This window comes from Passer domesticus, unplaced genomic scaffold (genome assembly GCF_036417665.1).
Source record: "Passer domesticus isolate bPasDom1 unplaced genomic scaffold, bPasDom1.hap1 HAP1_SCAFFOLD_44, whole genome shotgun sequence".
Lineage (NCBI taxonomy): Eukaryota > Metazoa > Chordata > Aves > Passeriformes > Passeridae > Passer > Passer domesticus.
Window position 1 is genome coordinate 559382 of NW_026990160.1, and position 21082 is coordinate 580463.

The window sequence follows — 21082 nt, forward strand, 5'->3', positions numbered from 1 at the left end:
CTACTCACACCCAATACGTCCATGATCTTAAATATGAGCCACCGCTATCATAGAATTAAAAGAATGGCCCGTGCGTTTACTGCTGACTGCAAAGATGATGTAAAATTTTGGTCCCCAGGGGCCATAGTGGCAGCATCCTTTTTGGCTCCAGGGGTATCAGCAGCAGGTGCCCATGCCATTTTAAACAAGCTGCGATGCTGGCTTGCTAAACAAACTAATGCCACTTCTTTGGCACTTTCTAGCCTTTTGCTTGATGTTGATTCTATTCGCCATGCAACGCTTCAGAATAGAGCTGCAATTGACTTCCTTTTACTGGCACAAGGCCATGGTTGTGAAGAATTTGAGGGCATGCATTGCATGAACCTCTCTGATCATTCCCAGTCCATCCACTCCCAGCTCTCTGAGTTGCGAAGGTTAACTGGTAACTTATAGGTAGAATCGGGCTCCGGTATTGATGAATGGCTCAAATCTTTAGGCTTGGGATCATGGTTGCACTCTATTCTTAGAGTCATCATTATAGTAGGCATTATAGCTTTGTTAGTAGTGTTAGTTTTGCCTTGTTTTTTGCATGTGCTTACACAACATGGTTCAAAGAATGATACTTGCTGCATCTAATCAGACTATGCTTGTGCAACAGAAAAACAGGGGAAGTGTGGAGGATTTTGTGAACAGCTAGCCAGTTGACAAAGGTCACACTGATCTAATACCGTTAGTTAAGCAAGAAGGAGATGAGGATAGGAGTCAGCAGTCAGTGTCCAAACCTGGCAAGGGCACTGTGCCCTTGGTGCAACATCAGGATGGGGGAGAGGATGGTTAGTTAGAAATATGAAGAAAAGATGTGGACAGCTGCAACATAGTAGCCACAAGAATGCTAAGGTAGGCGTAGTTAGCTGATAAGTAACTAACCAATAATGAGCTCGCCTTTTGCAATATGTATTAGCCTCATTAACACCAATATAAATGTATGTGCCTATCAATAAAGTTTTGAGATTTGCTGATCACTCATACTGAGTGCCGCATTTCTTCCACCGATTACCACAGGCCTCAACCCACTACTTTTATCCCAGCAAGTACAGTGAGACAAGAGCACTCCTTTAGATCCAATGCATTGAATTCAGCAAAGCCTCCCCAGCCACTCCCAGCTGAGATGTTCAGGAACCAAAGGAGGAAGCTCCACCATGATTTCATTGGCAGTAATGGGGACACGCCTCTGGAAGTGCTGCCAGCTGAGCCAGGGGCTGGGCCTGGGGGGGACTCCTGTGCCCCCATTGCCCTCTCAGGGCAAATGCCGTGCCTGCAACACCAAGGAAATGTAATGAACACTGCCTTGGGGATTTCATAGAGACAGAAAGGCAAAATGGAGCAAACTTTGGTTTAATGATAAAAACAGATTGTGTCTCAACAAAGACAAAATGTGAAAAGTTGAAGCATAGAAACACCAAACCTGTTACATTTATTGCTAAATCTAACACTACTGATACATCTTGAATAATACTTATATATCTTAGCTAATAAACAGAGAGATTACTATCATGTAAACTAATAGAAGAATAAACAATCCTAAAAACTTGAAAAAAAATCTTATTTCTATCTATCCTCTTGACGCCTAACTCTTGCTAGCCTGGGGCAAATGCAGGGCTAATTTGGCCTTTTCTTCTTGGGGAGAGGCTGTGCATCCTTGCGTGGGCAATGTCTTCTTCTGTGCTTGTTCCTCTCCTTGATTGTTTCAAACTCCCTGGAAGACAGGAAACAAACCATCCATTGTTAACTTCATACACACCATTAAGCCAAGCGCCGAGATCTCCCTTTTTGGATGAATTTCCATCTTTTCAGGCTGTGACACCTTTGTAAAGTGATCAGCACCATGAGTCTCATCTTTCTGGTTTCAACTCTTTGAAATGTCTTCCTCCTTTTGCTTCATCATAGGTTTAATTGGATCAGCAGCATCAAAGCAAGCTTTGATGCATGTGTTCCTGCTTCTATGAACTGTGTCTTGTTGGGGCATGGCAAGGTTTCACTGGGAATGCTGGGTTTGAACGAAGCTGTTTGGGTTTCAAGTGGGCTGTAAGCTTGAGCAGGGCTGCCAGGGGCGATCCTGCAAGTGGCCTCAGCTTGCCCTGTGGTGCCTTTGGAAAGGGTCAGCGTGCTCTAGGCCAAAGGGGCAGCTGGGAGCAGAAGGAGGAGGAGCTTGCGCACCGTTGGCACTGCCCGCACGGAAAGGGGCCTCCCGCCGGCTGGGGCGGCTGGCGCGGTTGGCAGCAGGGACAATCCGCGCTGCCAGCCCGCTTGCAGCTTCTCTTCCCTGTCTCCCCAGTCTCCTTCCTGGGAGGGCTTTTCCTCCTCTTCCGTTTGCCCGCAGTCTGGGAATCAAAGAATCCTTATCAGTGCTTCCTTCCTCTCAGAAAGCTGGAATTCACAGCATCCACCCCAAAAATCTATCAGCCTAAGCAAATTCTTCCAAACCCCGAAGAGCTGAGAAAAGGGCTGGATATGGCAGTGGGCTGCGGCAGGCTGCCAACCATGGAGGTTGGAGGAAAATACTCCCCTTCACTACAGCTCTAAGGGGGTGGGATAAACACGTGGCTATCTCTAGTTCTACATGTCTTATTTCTACCTCTCTGCCTAACATCTATTTATCTCTGGTTTTCCTCCCCACATGTCTAGGGCATGGGTTTTACATTCAATCACACTAGTGAAGACACATGATTACCTATATTCAGCTACCCAAAATGATCTCTCTCTCTCCCTCTCTCTGTCTCTCTCTGTGAAGAAAATTGTTCTTTGCTGGTAAGGAAAGTATTATAAAGGTGCCATGGCACCGGCAGCTCCTTCTTGGGGATATGCTGGGGTGCTACAAAAGATCTCTAAAATTTGGCAGCATCTCCATGAAGGCAGCCCAGATGGCTGATGTTAGCAAGCAGTGGGGAATGAAAGGTCTGATTGGAATCTGAGGGTGCCAGCCCTTGAGAAACCGATTTGTAGAGAGTCAAAGCCCATTTTGGTGGTGGTGCTGCTTTGTTGGGTCAAAGTTGTGCTCCAGAATTCCGTATTTTAGGGTAGCAGCACAAGAAAGCCCCGGGCAGCACCTGCTGCGCCTCTCCTGCTGCGTGGGACCAAGGGAGCCTGGCAAAGCGGTGTCTGGCATGGCTTGCAGCAGGGTTTGTGCCCTTCTGCCAGTTTCTTGACCCTGCTGGCATGTCTGGATTTTCTTCCCACTCACCTGAGCAAGAGTGCTGCTGGCAAGTTTCTGCTCTTTTTTCCAGCAGTAGTAGTACTCCACACACTGTGCCACGGTCTTACTTGGGATCTGTTGTGAAAAGCAAAAGAAGGAATCTGAAATGGCCATCCTGTAGGGTGCATTGGAGAACAATGAGATTACAGAGTAAAGTAGGAATTAAAGTCACAGAGAAAATTGAGGAGGGTGTAAAATGAAATCAATATGCAGGAGTCAGAGAGGCATTATGCAATGTAATAAACCGAGTATTGTGCTACGTGGTAACGCATGTAATGCACAGATCAACACCAAGTCCCTCTAGCAGAGTTCTTCTTTGCCCCGTTCACTGCAGTTATCCCAGCACAAGGTGTTGTGGAAGCAGCAGCACACCTGGGAGACAGGTTTAACAGAACAGAGCTTTGTCTTCCAAAACAGCCTGGAGAGAAGGGCTGCAGAGGAAGGATCACCATTTTCACACAGGCCTTCCATGTCCTGTTCTGTGACTACTTTAACAGTTCTGGTACTTGAGAAAAGAGGGACATAGGTGCAGTATTTGGTACCACAATAGTCAACTTGTCCTTCTGATGATCTGCCAAGGTGAGGTATGTCCTGTGGCTTTACCTGCTTCTGGATGAGATGGAAATCCTTGCCGTAGGTGTGGAAAGCCTTTTGGAAGGCCTCCTTCTCCTCAGGTGTCCATCTATCAGAGCCTGGCAAGAAAAAGCAGCAGCTGAATTGATCCCTCTAGCCATTGAAGCAGATCCCACTGGCTGCCGAAAGCAAGCTGGCGCCAGCCCTCATTCATGTGTGTGCATGTCTGCTCCCTCAGAAGGTGATGAAGACGAGAGCAGGCATTCCCCAGGGAAAAAAGCATGGAAAACGAGTCAAGCTGAAGGAGTAGATGCTGGTGCTTTCCCTGCCCCCAGAGAAGGCGAGATCGTGTGCTGGTTTTAAGCACAACTAGTTGAAGCAGAAATGCTTGACACAGCCATTAAGGGCACGGCAGCATGTGTCAGTGAAGGAAGAAGCTGGGCTTAGGTTACCTGCGTAATGATAATCAGCCAAGGGATGGCCTTGAGCTGTTGGAGGACCCCCTGAGAGCAACATCTCCAGAGCCTCCTGCAAGATGCAAAGGAAAAAGGCTTGAGCTGCCCCACAACACAAAAAAGGAGCCAAACTCCACCCATGCTGCCCTGCAGCTGCTTTGCCTTTTCAGCTGAGGATTCAGGCCACTGGATCTCATATGGGTCAAAGATTGTGCTTTGCTCCCAGTCCCTCATTTTTGCTGCCCAGCCCTTGGCTCCTGCTCCCAAGGGTAGCATTTTCCTCTCCAACTCCATGATTTTGCTCCTCCTGCACCCTGAATTGCCTCAGCTGACTGCGGCTTCTGGGAATTGCCCCTCAAAATGTCTTAGAGAACACAGATCTCCAGGAGGTTTTCAAGGCAGCAGGCTGCAGGACCCTGCGGCGCTGCCTCCAGGAGAGATCTTGTCCCTGCTGGAGCCATTTGGGCTCAGCCCTGCCGCAGCTGGACGAGACACAGCAGGCAGCGAGTGCTCTGCTGCTTGTGAACTCCCTTCTTCAAGGAGCAGCCAGGAAAGGCTGTCCCGCTGCCCGGACCTTATCAATTCCCTGCCCACTCTTGCCCGCGCCCAAACAGCCGCTTCCTACCGGAACGCTGCCGCCAGCCTGGTGCAGGCAGTGCAGGGTGAGCTCCAGCTGAGCTGCTGCCCCAGGAAGGCCACGGGAGCTGGCCATGTCCAACAGTTCTCTGACTGCAAGCACAACAAAAACCCACCCAAAGTCAGCATTGAGCCAACAAAGGGGAATGCTTGCCATACAAGGCAGGAGGAAAGCACAAGAGCTAAAGCCTGCAGCTTGGAGAGCACGAAAAGGAGAGCAAAGCAAGGGGAAGCTGAAGCAAGGGCCCACCTAGTGCTGCCTCTCCCTTCCAAGCAGCTTTTGGCATAAGGAGTGGGGGCCAATCTCCCCTCTTCCAGTGGCAGATGCCCCTGACCCATTTGGAGAGCAGCACAGTTGCTCTTTTTCCTGCTCTGCTGCAAAAGCAGAGCATTCTCCTTGCCCCTACCACTTCCACAAGGGAAGATGGGCATGACAAGGAGAGAAGCAGAGCCTGCCAAAAGCTGCCATTTTACCCAAAAACCAGCATTTTACATGCCCGACTATCTCAGGAGTGGAAGGAAAGCTTGACAGTTACCTCTGTCCGGTTTATCCATGTCAGGGTCGTCTTCCTCCAAGGGCTTCCAGACCAGGGTTGCAGGCTCTTCAGCCTCACTTGGCGGCCCGGTCTGCAGCTCGGGGAGCTCGGCCTGAAAGTCACTGCCAACATTGATGTGTCTAGAGGAAGAAGGAGGTGGATGTAAGAAAGGCAAGTGGTCAAGAGACACCTGGCGTGCAGCCACGGCCTTGGACCAATCCCCCCCTGACTCTGAAAGAGCAGTTGTCCTGCTCGCCGTTCCTCAAGTTTGCTGTCCTTTAACCCTAGGCCAAAACTCACGGCTCAGTGTGGGCTCTTGCTTTCCTTTTCATTGTGCCTCTCCTTTCCACCTGAAAGAGATCAAAACAACGCTCCAGATAAAACTCATTCTGCCAAGATGTGTCGGTAGCCTGCTTTTCATCCTCATCATCACTGAAAACCCCAAGCTCCTCTGTCCCAGCTCCCCTCCATTAGGTGTCATTGCTGTGTTTTTCACTTGGAATTTCTGAGGCAGGTCCCTCTAGCATTCTGCAGCTTCCTGAAGAAGGAAAGCTGAAGGGCAGGCACTAGAGTGCCGTGAGTCTTGGGGCCAGTGAGAAGAGCCAAGAGGATGCATGGAAGATGCACTACTGCAGGCTTGGGTTGGATGGAAGGAAAAGGTTCTTCAGCCAGAGGGGGCTTGGGCACTGGAACTGCCTCCCCAGGGAAGGGCTCCCAGCACCAAGGCTGAGAGAGCTCCAAAAGTCTTTGGACACTGCTCTTGGGCACAGGCTGGGATTCTTAAGGCTGTCCTGAGCAGGCCCAGGTGCTGGGCTCCATGATCTCTGGGAGTCCCTTCCAGCCCAGAAAATGCTGTGACACTGTGATTGTGTTCCTGAGAAGCACCACTCAAGAGGACATTTCACAGCTGCCTCTGACCGTGAGGCAGAGCCAGCCCTACACACATTGAACAACACAGGCAAATCTAGAGCAAGATCTCTCTGGAAAAGAGATGCAAGGCAGGTGGAAAAAAATCAAAAAAGCTATGAAAATAGAATATTGTTCCAGTGTCTGTAAGTGATGTAAGTATGTGAGTACATAAGAATTGCTGCAACCAGATCATTTCTGAGGATGAAAGCCAGTACTGCAGGACAAGCCCAGCAAACTGCTTCCATGCTCTGATGGGCAGGCATCCCAGAGGAGAAGTCCCATCCTTCTGGTTTTTGAAGCTTTGCAGGAGGTGTGACCAGAGTGAGGGTGTAACAGGATTAGTGGACACTGAACCCCTGACCTCCCCCGGAATGACCAAGTGGTTTTGGGGTTACCACAACGTAAATGGGTGCTAAGAACTTCTAATCAGGTGATCAGTGGACGAGAATCTACAAGTGCACCGTGACAGCTCCCTACATCCTCTATGGAAAGGTCTGTATTTCCCCTGGAGGCAGCATTATTCCTGGAGAAGTTGCACCCTGCTTTCATGTGCAACCTCGTCTGGGGAAAGTGACCACACACCATATCTCTGGTGGTTGGTGGCAGAGCCAGCTTGAGCCTCCTGCCGTTCTGTGAGTGCTTTGGGGGCCCACGGGGATTTTCTTACCTTGCACAGTGCCAAAGTGCTGTGGGGATGCCTGGCGGCAGACGAGGAGATGAGGATGTCGCTGCAGAGGCCAGCTGTGGCGCTGAGTGCAGAAGGTGGCTGCTGAGGGACAGCCCAGGAGCAGATGCTGCAGCTGCTGCTCCAGCTGCTCCACCAGTGTTCCACCAACGGCCGCAGGAGCAGCAGACAAGGGCAGTTGCTATGGGCACAGCCCAACATTCCATGCAGAACCCCAGGGGAGCCATGGGACAGAAACAGGGACAGGCCACCTTTGCCCCTTCTACTTCTTCTGCTGAGAGTTTGCTCTGAGGAGCTCCCCATTGGGGCTTTTCTCCTCAGTCCTCTGGACATGGAAAAGCAGAGCCGGAACAGCTCTGGCTCTCCTCTGTGCTTCTCTGTAAGGTGCCTGCAGCTGAACAGGCAGAGGAGGCTGGCTCTGTCCAAGGGCCCATTCCACATTTCCTGCACTGCAGAACCACAAGGACTCCTGCCGCTGCCTCTCCTCTGGCTCTGAGAGGAGCTAGAGCTTGCAAATCGTTCCATGCAGAACCAAGTGCAGAGCTTTCTCTCCAAGTGGCGGCATTCATCCTGCCCCCTTTCTCAATTGTCTGGTGCCCAATAATGTCACTTGATGTTTTCCCTCCTTTGGCCTGCTGAGCTGGTCTCTCACCTCAACACCCCATCTCGGAAACTTGGAGAATCGGGATGTTTCTCAGGGCAGCTGATGCGGACACACACACTGGGGCAGTGCACCAGCATTGCTGTAGTCAACAGGTCATGCAGAATTTCTAGGTCTCTCTTCCAGCTCCCTTGAAGAAGGGAGAATGTTCATCTCTACTACTCTGGCATTCCTCTAAGGAAGGAACACCAAGAGAATTTCTTTTCCACACTAATGACCTTCAGCTTTGTTTGACTACTTAGGTGCCAGATATAGCAAAACCCAGCCACTTGTACTGCTTCCCTGCCTAAGGTTTAAGCAAAAGCAAATCTTGCTTCCTTCCCAGCCTGCATGTTACACCTACGCCAGCCACCAGCTGGGAAAACACCTGGAACAAGGCCCACTGCAAGGCAGATACTTTGTAGGCTCCAGATCCCACCTGCACTGGCTCCAGCAGGCAAGGGCAAGCTTTGGTCACTTCCCAGAAGCAGCCTGGCCATTCCCCCCTGCCTCACCCCCTGCCATCCTCCACAGCCCCTGCTGCCAAAGCCTTGCTAGGCAGAGCCATTTGCTGGGCTCGGTAAAAGAGTGACTTGGATTCTTCTTTGGCGCAAATACCAAAGCTGTGAGAAGTGAGAGGATCAGGTTCACAGCCGCTCTGCTTTAGCTGAGGACATTACTGGAGGCTCAGCGCCTGGTCCTTTAAATAGAAACTGAATCTGAACTCCTGGTGTCTTTGTGGTGCATGTGGATGTTTCTTTTCTAGAATCAGAGAGGTTAGAAAAGTCCTCCAAGGTGCTCAAGTCCATCTGTCCCCCAAAACGAAACAAAGTTATGTTGCTGGGCAACAAAAAGGCCTCAACCCACTACTTTTATCCCAGCAAGTACAGTGAGACAAGAGCACTCCTTTAGATCCAGTGCATTGAATTCAGCAAAGCCTCCCCAGCCACTCCCAGCTGAGATGTTCAGGAATCAAAGGAGGAAGCTCCACCATGATTTCATTGGCAGTAATGGCGACACGCCTCTGGAAGTGCTGCCAGCTGAGCCAGGGGCTGGGCCTGGGGGGGACTCCTGTGCCCCCATTGCCCTCTCAGGGCAAATGTCGTGTTTCCAACACCAAGGAAATGTAACGAACACTGCCTCAGGGATTTCATACAGACAAAAAGGCAAAATGGAACAAACTTTGGTTTAATGATAAAGACAGATCATGTCTCAACAAAGACAAAATGAGAAAGGATGGAGCATAGTGAACACGTAACCTCTTACATGTAATGATAAATAACATACTATTAATCTACTAGTAATTTAACACAACTTATCATCTAATAGTACTAATACATCTTTTATATTATTAATGTATCTGAACTAATTAATTGAGAAATTCCTACCACGTAAATTTAATGGACGAATAAAGAATCCTAAAATCTTAAAAAGCTATCTTATTTCTTTCTAATCCTCTTGAGGCCTAACTCTTGCTAGTCCTGGACAAGTGCAGGGCTAATTTGGCCTTTTCTTCTTGGGGAGAGGCTGTGCATCCTTGCGTGGGTGATGTCTTCTCCTATGCTTGTTCCTCTCCTTGATGGTTTCAAACTCCCTGGAAGACAGGAAACAAACCATACATTGTTAACTTCATACACACCATTAAGCCAAGCGCCGAGATCTCCCTTTTTGGATGAATTTCCGTCTTTTCAGGCTGTGACATCTTTGTAAAGTGATCAGCACTGTGAGTCTGATCTTTCTGGTTGCAATTGCTTGAAATGTCTTCCTCCTTTTGCTTCATCCTAGGTTTAATTGGATCAGCAGCACCAAAGCAAGCTTTGATGCATGTGTTCCTGCTTGTACAAACTGTGTCTTGTTGGGGCATGGCAAGGTTTCACTGGGAATGCTGGGTTTGAACGAAGCTGTTTGGGTTCCAAGTGGGCTGTAAGCTTGAGCAGGGCTGCCAGGGGCGATCCTGCAAGTGGCCTCAGCTTGCCCTGTGGTGCCTTTGGAAAGGGGCAGCGTGCTTTAGGCCAAAGGGGCAGGTGGGAGCAGAAGGAGGAGGAGCTTGCGCACCGTTGGCACTGCCCGCACGGAAAGGGGCCTCCCGCCGGCTGGGGCGGCTGGCGCGGTTGGCAGCAGGGACAATCCGCGCTGCCAGCCCGCTTGCAGCTTCTCTTCCCTGTCTCCCCAGTCTCCTTCCTGGGAGGGCTTTTCCTCCTCTTCCGTTTGCCCGCAGTCTGGGAATCAAAGAATCCTTATCAGTGCTTCCTTCCTCTCAGAAAGCTGGAATTCGCAGTGTCCACCCCAAATGTCTTTTGGCCTAAGCAAATTCTTCCAAACCCCGAAGAGCTGAGAAAAGGGCTGGATATGGCAGGGGGCTGCGGCAGGCTGCCAACGATGGAGGTTGGAGGAAAATACTCCCCTTTACCACAGCTCTAAGGGGGTGGGATAAACACGTGGCTATCTCTAGTTCTACATGTCTTATTTCTACCTCTCTGCCTAACATCTATTTATCTCTGGTTTTCCTCCCCACATGTCTAGGGCATGGCTTTGACATTCAGTCAAACTAGTGAAGACACATGATTACCCATTTTCTGCTACCCAAAATAATCTGTCTCTCTCCCTCTCTCTGTCTCTCTCTGTGAAGAAAATTGCTCTTTGCTGCTAAGGAAAGTATTAAAGGTGCCATGGCACCGGCAGCTCCTTCTTGGGGTACGCTGTGGTGCTGCAAAAGATCTCTAAAATTCGGCAGCATCTCCATGAAGGCAGCCTGGATGGCTGATGTTAGCAAGCAGTGGGGAATGAAAGGTCTGATTGGAATCTGAGGGTGCCAGCCCTTGAGATACTGATTTGTAAAGAGTCAAAGCCCATTTTGGTGGTGGTGCTGCTTTGTTGGGTCAACGTTCTGCTCCAGAATTCTGTATTTTAGGGTAGCAGCATAACGAAGCCTTGGGCAGCATCTGCTGCACCTTTCCCAGTACATGGGACTGTGATTGGTGTTACCAGTCACAGCTAGAAGATCTGCCTTCTGATTCCCCAGTGGGAGACAAGCCAAACCAACTTGCAGAGCAAGCCAAATAATTGTTGATTAGACACTTCTTTTAGCATGGAGTGTTCTGCCCTTTTAGCTGTCCTGGTAATATAGGCCAAATCAGTTACTAGATTAAAAGGTTGTTGTAATTTTTTAAATGCTCTGACATCAGCAGCCAACTCAGGAATTTGGGGGGTTCCTTCAATGACTTGAACATCCTACTCCCACTTCTGAGTGTTTGGATCCTTCCAAGTGATAACCGATTTGTGTGATTTTCCAGAGCGATCTGTAAAAACTGTGAGGGCTTTAAGAGGAACCTTACCTTTTAGAGAATTTGGGACTAGATGGAATGTTTCTTTTAGTAGCTTGTGTTTTGGATAATGAATAGAGACTTGTCCGGGATAGCTGTCTAAATCAAACTGAAGGTATCCATTTGTCTGTAATAGCGATTCTAATTTGTGTAGTTGAAATGCTGGATAAATGTATGTTGGGTCACACGCTGCAGGGGTTCGGAGGTGGTTCCTGTCTTTAATGATTAACTGAGCTAAAAGCTCTTGAGGGATTGTAATAGTTTTTTTGGTGTGGCAAAAATACCCATTCTACAATTAACAATTTTTCTGTAGAAGACGGGTCCCACTGAAAAAGCAGTGCCTGGAAATGTGGGGATTTACCAAGACTAGCAAACTGGGAGGTTAGAGAGCGGTCAACGCGGTGTGCTTTTCGAGATGAGATAGCAGGTGCTACCTTTTGCAGCGCGTCGTGGGCATCTGGAGTTAAGATGAGCTGGGAAGTCAGGTCATGGCTCCCCTTCAGTAGGCTGAACAAAGGGCACAGCTCTTCTCTCGTGAGTCCAAGCAGTGGTCGGATCCAGGTGATGGAGCCACACAACTGTTGTATGTCCCTTAGCATTTGAGCCTTATCTTTGATGGAGATATTTTGGGGAATAATGGCTCACCCGCTGATAAGGAATCCAAGGTACTTCCACAGGGAGGTCTACTGGGTTTTTCAGGAGCAATATCAAAACCTGCATCTTCAACTGCTGTCATAGTCTTTCTGATCACTGGGTTAAGGTAAGTCTTTTCTTGGGAGCAAATTAAAATGTCGTCCATATAATGCCGAAATATAGCTTCAGGGAAGGTTTTCCTGATTGGAGATAGAATCCCAGCCACAAACATTTGACATAAAACAGGGGAAGTTTTCATTCCCTGTGCCAATGTGACCTAATGATATCTTTTAAAGGGTTCTTGACAGTTGATTGGTATCGAAAATGCGAATTTGGGAGTGCGGGACAGAGAGGGATGTTGAATAAACAGTCTTTGATATCAAGGATTGTGAGCTGCCAGTCCCTGGGAAGTACAGAAGGTGAGGGGAGCCCTGGTTGCAAGGAGCCCATGTCTTCTAAAACATCATTTACTTTCCAAAAGTCTTGTAATAACCTCCATTTGTCTTTGCCAGGTTTTTTATAAAAAGACATGGGTCAGGAGCTAGTTGATGGTACAATGTGTCCTTTTAATAATTGTTCCTGTACTGGGGCATGGAGCACTTCTAATTTGTCATTTGGAAGGCCCAATGATCCACCCACACAGGATCATACCCACAGGGAGGGATCATACCTTTTCCCACAGATGGACAACAGCCATATTGAGTGGTTTAGTTTTCATTTCTTTTTAATTCCCAAAGTTTCATTTTTTTCAACATTGTAATACAGCATCTCTATTCAAATCATTATACTCACCTTGGTTAATTAAATATTTATTAATTTATTTTGCCCCCATAATATCAGACAAAAGCATAGGACAAAAGCATAGGAAGAACAACAAGCAATTACAGAAATACAGTATCTTCCCTGAAAATCCCTTGGAAACCATGTTAAAACAATGGGAAGAACATCAACTTACTAAAGATAAAGACCCACAGCTCAAGATTGTGCATTGCATGTTAGAATGGCCAAAGAAGAAATTAAAACAAGGTCTTCGCTGGCTGAAGCATGGGTCTACCAGGATGTGGATTTGCGAAGTACTTTACAATTACGCCCAAAATAAATTAAATGCAGACTGGAATTGCAGTATGTGGAGGTCTGGTTTAAATATTGGAACAGCGAAAAGGAAGTAGAAACAGATAAACCAAATTCTCTCTGTAATGATCAATGATAAAGACACAAGGAGGAAAACCAATCAACCAAGGTGGGACTCATTAAATTTCCTCCCCCCTACTGCACCTCCCAACGAACCAGCTGCAACTGCAGCTGAGTCATTGGAGGCTTCAATGAGTCATGTAACTGAGAGGGCTGAAGAAATTGAAAGTAGCAGTGGGACATCAGAAGAAACGTATATTCTATCATTCTCCTCCAGGCAAATTACAAATTCAGCCATGCAGGAAGTTCCATCCAATCAAGAAGGTCCAGCCTTCTTCACTTGAAGGAGAACCCTGGTAGTACAAAAATGTTCCTCCTGCTCCAGCAGTAAAGATAAAACAAAGGTGGCATCCCTCAGAGAGGTCCCAATGGAGGGTGCACAAGGTGGAATAGGATATGTAAATGCACCCCTCACCTCTTCAGAAGTGAGGCATTTTAAAAAGGAAATGGAGATATTATTCAGTGACCCAGTAGGTATGTCAGAAAAAGTTTACCAGTTCTTAGGCCCTAGGATTTACCCTAGGGGAAAATGAAATTCAATAATGCAAACCCTTTTCTCTCCAGAGAAGAGAAAAGTTATTTAGACTGCAGGGATCAATATATTGGACAGAGAACATAATTTAGGAACAACTGGAGAGAAGAAATTACCATTAACAGATCCAGAATGGAACCCTAACTCAGATGAGGGAAGAAAAAGTATAGCAGAATACAGAACCCGAATTGTAAGGGGAATAAAAGAGGCAGTCCCCAGAGTTAATAACATGAAGAAAGCCTTTGGTAGCAAACAATAAAAACATGAGAGCCCAACTGACTGTATAACTCGCTTAAATAATAACATCCAATTATATTTAGAAAGAGATTTAGGTAGTGAAGGAGGGAAGACAATGTTCTAGGTCCACTTTGGGTTACATTCTTGGCCTGACATAAAACAGAAATTAGAGAAATTAGATGGATGGCCAGAAAGAAGTTTAGATGAGTTATTAGCTGAAGCACAGTAAGTTTATGCCAGGTGAAATGAAGAGAAAATGAAGACTAAAGCTAAGATGATGGCTGCTGTCCAAATTCCTAAACCAATTAGGCAGGATGGGGAGAATATTCAATTGAAGAAACCTATTTGCTTTTATTGTAAGAAAGAAGACCATATGCAATCCTGCTGTTTTAAGACATTGAGGGACTTAAGAGATTCTCCAAGTGGAGAATCAACCCTCAGAGAACTGAGGGGGTCAGGGGCTCTTCTTCTTGGGGCACAAAAACCATCTTCAAGAGCCCTTGATAAAATCAAGGATAGGACCCCTAGAACAATTAATGGAATTATTAGTAGACACAGGAGCAGAGACAACTTGTTTAACTGAAAAACCAAATGCATGTGCCATAAGCAAAGACACTTTCAATATTTGTGCTGCTAAAGGGGAATCCTTCCCCATTCCCATCATTAAGAATGTCACTATAAAGGGTAATGGACTAACCAGAAAGGGAGATTTGTTTTTCTACCTCCAACAGGTAACAACTTACTTGGCCAGGATCTCCAGATACCTTTGAAAGTTGGAGTAGTTCCACAAGAAGGAAGGATGAAGGTCATTTTGTTTACTTTATCCACACAAGATGAAAACTGATTAATCCTACAGTGTAAGCCCAACCAGGTAACTGGGATAAAATGAACATTACACCCATTGTAATTAATCTCCTTCCAGATATTAAACCAGCAAAAGTACCCTGGCACCCCCTTACAAAGACCAAACGGTATTGGCTAAAACCCATAATAACTGAACTGTGACATTATAATATACTAGAGCCATGTACTTCCCCATACAACACCCCATTCTTGCTATTAAAAAGCCTGACAATAGCTACAGGCTAGTTCAAGACCTACGTGAAGTACATAAAAGAGTGCAAGCTGTGTGCTCATTAGTACAAAACCCTTACACCTTGTTAAGTTATCACCTATGCACTCTTGGTTCTCAGTAACTGACCTGAAGAATGCATTTTGGTCATGCCCTGTAGATTCTCCTTCTAGACACCTGTTTGCTTCCACCTGGGAAGATCCAGACACTGGAAGGAAACAGCAGCTGACCAGGACCTGGTGACTGCAAGGGTACATGGAGTCTCCCACACTCTTCGGTCAGGCCTTGGAGAGCCCCTTAATTTCCTTTTCTCCACCCTCAGGAATACAAGTAACACAGTATGTAGATGACATACTACTCTCCAGAGAGCAAGAATCCACTGTAAAATTAGGCACCATTCAGTTACTGAACCTTCTAGGAGAGAATGGACTAATAGTATCTAAATCCAAATTACAATTTGTTAAACCAAAGTAAAATATTTCGGACATGTAATTGGTCATGGTACCAGAAAATTGAGTACTGAAAGGATAGAAGGGATTTTAAATTTACAACCTCCCCAAACAAAGAGCGAGGTTAGACAATTATTAGGCTTAATGAGGTACTGTAGAATATGGATTGATGAATACACACAAAGTGTCACAATTTTATATGAAAAATTAACTACATCAGAACCTATTAATTGGACCCAAGAGGATAATAAAAACTTAGAAAATTTAAAGCAAAAGATGATTCAGACCCCAGTTCTCTTTCTTCCTTCACTAGAAGAAGATTTTCACCACTATATTAACATAGAGAAAGGAATTCCTTATGAGGTCTTGGCCCAAGAGTGGTCAGGAATCCATAAACCTGTAGCCTACTTGTCCATATTGTTGGTCCCTGTGTCCCAAGGATGGCAAACATGCATCCAACCAATCACTGCAGCAGCCATCCTAGTAACAGCCAGCCAAAAACTTACATTTGAGAGAAATCTGACAGAATACATACCACACTCCACCCAAACCATTCTTAAACAACGAGCAGCCGAATGGCTAACAGACTCTCATATTATACAATATGGGAGCACCCTCATCCATTCCACAACTGTAACCCTGAAAACAACCACCCACACCAATCCTGCACAGTTCCTATGTGGAATTCCCCAAAAACAAGATCTCATGCACAACTGCAGAGTTTTTATAAACCTGCAAACAAAAATTCAAGAAGACCTCCTAGAGAGCCCATTAGATGAAGGAGAAATCCTGTTCATTGACGGATCATCTAGAGTAGTAAATGGAAAGAGGTGCTCTGGATACTCCATCAGAGATGGAATAGAACTGTACAGGTTAGAAAAGGAAAACTACCACCTTCCTGGTCTACCCAGGTATGTGAATTAGATGCTTTGGAAAAAGCATTGCACAGACTAGACAGAGCTATTGGAACCATTTATACGGACTCTAAATATGCATATGGAGTAGTCCACACGTTTGGGAAAAGCTGGGCTGAAAGAGGGTTTCCCACATCTAAGGCCAAAGACATTTTACACAAAGAACTTATATTAAAAATTTTAGAGGCACTTAAGTTACCGAAAGAAATTGCAATGGTACGTGTTCCAGGTCATCAAAAGGGAACTCTGGAGAAACCAGAGGAAACATCCTAGCAGACCATGCTGCAAAGGAGGCTGCTTTTGAGGGGGAATTAAAGGTATACAGATTTTATCCAAGAGACACACCCGAGAGTACACCAGACAACACCCTTCCTATCCCTATTTTTAAAGACAATGAAAAACAGAAACTCATATCACTAGCTGGAAAGGAAGATTCTGAGGGACGGTGGCATCTTCCTGATGGCCATCAAATGTTAAATAAAGAGCTCACTCGAGAAATTTTACAGAACCTCCACCAATCCACGCACTGGGGATCTAAAGCTTTAGCAGATCACTTTCTTCAGAATTTTGGATGTCGGGGAATTGATGAATTAGCTAATCAAATTACCACAGGTTGCATAATTTGCCAAAAAGTCAATAGAAAATTAACGAGGAGAACGAGACCTGGAAGAATTGAAATTGCAATTAGACCCTTCCAAAGTATTCAAATTGATTTCACAGAAATGCCCCATGCCCAAAGATGGAAGTATTTCTTACTGATTGTAGATCACCTTACCAATGGGGTTGAAGCATTTCCACTGTTAATGCCACTGCTCAAACAGTAAGAAAGGTAATCCTAGAAGAGATAGTCGCAAGATATGGAATTATAAATAACATTGATTCAGACCAAGGTACACATTTTACATCATTAGTATTGCAACAGTTGGCTCAACAATTAGGAATAACTTGGAAATTACATACCCCTGGCACCCTCAAAGTTCGGGAGGGGTAGAACGCATGAATCAGACTATTAGAACAACCTGGACCAAACTGATGTTAGAAATGAAGTGGACTTGGATAAAGTGCCTACCCCTTGCCCTTCTCAGAATCCAGAGCTAACCCAGAGCTGACTTAGGTTGTTCCCCATATGAAATGTTATACAGGCTTCCCTATTTAGCCACCCCGCATCAAGTAACTGCCAAAGAGTGAGGAAATATAAATGTGCAAAGGGATATTCAAATGATTGCCCAGAATCTAAAAGACTTAAAGCAGAGAGGTCTTGTACCCCAGAACATTCCTTTAGACTTCTATTTACATAAGATATGCCCCAGAGAGTAGGTACTTATTAAATGCTGGAAGGAACAATCCCTGACTCCATCAGGGGAAGGTCCTTTCCAAGTTCAACTGACCACAGAGACAGCCATCCGAGCACAGGAAAAAGGGTGCACTTCCGTCAGCCGAGTAAAAGGTCCAGTAACACCACCGCAAGATAACGAGAAACCTCCATGAACTACTCTCTACAACAGTCCTCCCCGGTGTTATTCCTGAAATTATTATATCAATTGTTATTCTCTCACTGTTTTACAGTAGAGAATCTAATGGTTATTGTACTTACTATTTAACAAGTTATTATGAATTTTCAATTCCATTTTTCCACCAGTGAAGAGTATCATTTCCCTGAGAAATGACCCTTCCTCTCCAATAACTATGTCTTTTTTTTTTTTTTTTTTTTTTTTTTTTTAAATTTCCTTGGGAGAAACAACATGAATAGAACCAAGGCCAGTTCCAGGTAGGACTTTCCTGCATTTAGGTCCCTTCCTGCATCCAGGTACACTCCCATGAAAACCAAGGGGTCTGAACCCAGTAGGAAAACCAGAGAGGTTGAATGGTCTTGACCACCTATCAAAGAGTACCACAGCACTTCAATCTTCCCATTGACCCCTGAGCGAGGGAAGGGAAGGTGCGCCCTACTCCTCATACTCTCCCTCTGGATCCTGTAGATCCCCCTTGTCAGAGCCTGCGTCTGCTGCCACCAATGCTAACATACAGTGTACCTGACCAAAGGAAACTCCTACCTCATAAAACACTCATTCCAGGCACATTCTTATGTAAATCCCTTTTGTTATAATATGATGACACTGAGTAGATACTGACAATCGGACAAAAACCAATGGATTGGTAGAAATATTGGAAATGCAAACCAGAAAAGGAATGGAGAGTGTCCTGATGAAGAGATTTGGCTATATGTCAAATTTAATTATATAACGAAAAAGAAGGATTTGTTAAAAAGGAAAACTTATGATGTTGATTTGATTCGAGAAATTGTAATAACTGAAAGGGGGAAACAAAAGGGGGACAATCCATTAGCTACCGATAAAAACTTATTTATTGTTTTAGCAGAACAAATTAGTAAAAATCAAAATATAACCAATTGTTGGGTTTGTGGAGGCACCTTCAAATCAGAAGCCTGGCCTCAGCAAGGAGTCAGTATTGGACCCCTCAAATGACTTAAACTAAATTATTTCCCCTACCAAACTCCAAGAGATCAAGACAATTGGCTATTGAGGGACACAGTTCTTGGAGAAGAATGCATCTGGAGAAAAGGAAAAAGATACACTGAGGAAGTTGTAGAAACTACCTGTAAAAGATATTTACTAACTGAGGATCACGTGGATGTATCAGTGGTGGATACTGAACGAACCAGATACCTTTTGGTCAAAGAAGAAAATCAGAAACAAGAACTGCATATTACATCCCAATGAACAACTTTATCAGTGCTGGGACCCTAAAAGTCAGCCTTTATTCAGTATTACCCCAAGTTTCTAAGTATTGGACCTCCACTTTTATCACGCTTTCACATTTTTGGGAGGCCCCCCAAGGTTTATACTGGAATTGTGGGCAAAGAGCATATTCTAAACTCCCTTCTTACTGGTGTGGCAATTGTACCTTAGGAGCAATACGACCTAGCCCCTTTCTACTATCAGAAGCAGCTGGAAACCAGCTCGGAGTTCCCCTAGATGATAAATTAAAGAGACAAAAAAGATGTGAAATAGGGGGAATGTAACAATGGGGTAAGGAAGAGTGGCCACCAGAGAGAATTTTAGAAACTTACGGACCTGCCACTTGGGCTCAGGAGGGGAGCTGGGGCTATCAAACTCCCATTTACATGCTAAATCACATTACTGGACTACAAGCCCTGATTCACGTCATATCTAATCAGGCCAAGAGTGCAATTGATTTTTTCAACGCCCAACAGAAGCAAATGAAAACAGCTGTATATCAAAACTCTTTAGCCCTAGATTATTTATTAGCCAAAGAAGGTGGAATATGTGGCAATTTCAACACATCAGACTATTGTCTGCATATTGATGACCATGGTGAAACTATTACTAAAATTACCCAAAACATCAGAAAGCTTACACATGTTCCAGTCCAGTTTTCACCTGATTAGTGGAAAAATATGTTCTCTAGGGAGTGGTAGAAGAAAGCCTTAATTATTTTTCGAGTTTCCTTAGTTAGCCTTCTCTTTCTCCCGTGCTTAATCCCATGTTTCATTCATCTAATTACCTCAGTAGTACAAAGCATGTTCGCTAGTCAAAATCTTCAAACGAGCCAACATTCTATGCCTACTGTCAAGAAAATCATAAATCTCAATCCAATCAAAAGAGATAGGAAAACGGGTAAAAAGGCCCAGCAAGTTTAGATTAATTTTAAACAATTAAACACTATCAACAAAGAACTTTTACATTTATGTAAATGCAAAAGCCAATGACTAACATAAGAGAAAGAGGGAGGAACTGTCATTTATAAAATCCCTTACATGGCTTTTGCATTTGTGACTGGTTTATATTTGTAACTGTTAATTAGCTTTTGCATTTATAACTGTTTAAAGTTACTAGTTTGATCAAATAAAAGTGTTCAAATTAATGAAGTAAATAATATAAAATCATTATCAAGTTATACTAGCTATTCAGTAGATCCCAACTGAATGTTTAACAGTCCTGTTAAAATAGGTAGCAAAATAAGAACTATATTATTTTTATAATCCTTTGTTCTTAACCTAATTACATTATTTGTAAATTTAATTATCTCTTTTTAGTAGCCTTATACTTTCAAAGTTCCCAGTGCAGTTTCCTCTCACCAACAGCATGCAGCATTTTACAGACAATTTCTAGCCCACTCCAGGTTGAACTGGTAACTTGATGCCACAGCAATGGTGCATACTAATGAGAGAGAGCTTCCCATCAAAAACCTCAGAGATATCATCCCACCCCAGTGACAGCACACTCTGGGAAAGAAGATCTTACCCCATCATCTACTAGCACCAATCACCTGAGACTATGGGGGCAGGACTGCAAGTACAGACTGAGGGGACCGAGAACATCAAAGGGGCAGCCTGGCCTGAAGAGCTGTCTTTGCTGTCTTTTACTGTTCCTGGGACTGTGACTTAGCTACAGCAGGGGACCCCACACTGCAGATTTCAGTCAATATCTCTTTTTAGAGACCTTATTCCAGATTTGAGGGCAGACTAAGTGCATTCACTGCAATGCCCTCGGGTTCTTGCCTTGGGGCCAGACGCCAGTTCAGCTAGAGATTTCCTCAATCCTTGGGCCTGGGACTTTATCCTTTTTTCTTTCTTTCCTTTCTTCTTTTTCCTTACCTCCCTTTTTGTTTTTCCCCTTTAAATAAACACCCTATTTTTGTTCAAATCGCCAAAGCTGTATCTTTTTACCACATTCAGTAAATTTTCAGACTTCATGCCAGCTCCTCGGAGCAAAGCATGAAATTACTCCACCAAGGCAAGTATGTGTAGTACTCCCTTGTGTTGGCATCAGTTCCCGTGGCAGAACATGCCTTCCCACTGGACACTCACCTGCACCTGAGCCTGTGGAGAAGCCCGGCTCCCTCCCCCTCTGCCCACAGCAACACAGACACTCCCAACCTTTCCCAAGAGCTGCAACACAACCACAGGCACAGCAGCATCCCCAGCAGTGACACCACTGCTCTGCTCCATTCTGCCCTGCTCTGCTCCTCTAGTCACAGCTGCAAGCCTGTATCTCCACAAGAGGCTGTGGCCTGGAGGCGA

General features: G+C 45.3%; 1 protein-coding gene and 1 long non-coding RNA gene across 3 annotated transcripts; one reads left to right on the forward strand and one right to left on the reverse strand.

The window, feature by feature from the left end:
* Positions 1-1358: 1358 nt before the first annotated feature.
* On the reverse strand, positions 1359-4816 carry LOC135292770 (zinc finger protein 541-like). Its single transcript, XM_064406872.1, has 4 exons — positions 4258-4816; positions 3836-3924; positions 3221-3307; positions 1359-1735 (listed from the first exon to the last, which is right to left on the reverse strand). The coding sequence occupies exons 1-4, from the start codon at positions 4319-4321 to the stop codon at positions 1727-1729; spliced, it is 249 nt and encodes an 82-aa protein (XP_064262942.1). The 5' UTR covers positions 4322-4816; the 3' UTR covers positions 1359-1726.
* Positions 4817-10153: 5337 nt separating this feature from the next.
* On the forward strand, positions 10154-20610 carry LOC135292772 (uncharacterized). Of its 2 annotated transcripts, XR_010354930.1 has the most exons (3): positions 10174-14453; positions 14815-14992; positions 17753-20610. It is a non-coding gene; the product is annotated as an uncharacterized LOC135292772 (long non-coding RNA). The 2 variants fall into 2 exon arrangements; XR_010354929.1 differs by lacking the exon at positions 17753-20610 and having other exon boundaries at positions 10154-14453; positions 14815-15004.
* Positions 20611-21082: the final 472 nt, after the last annotated feature.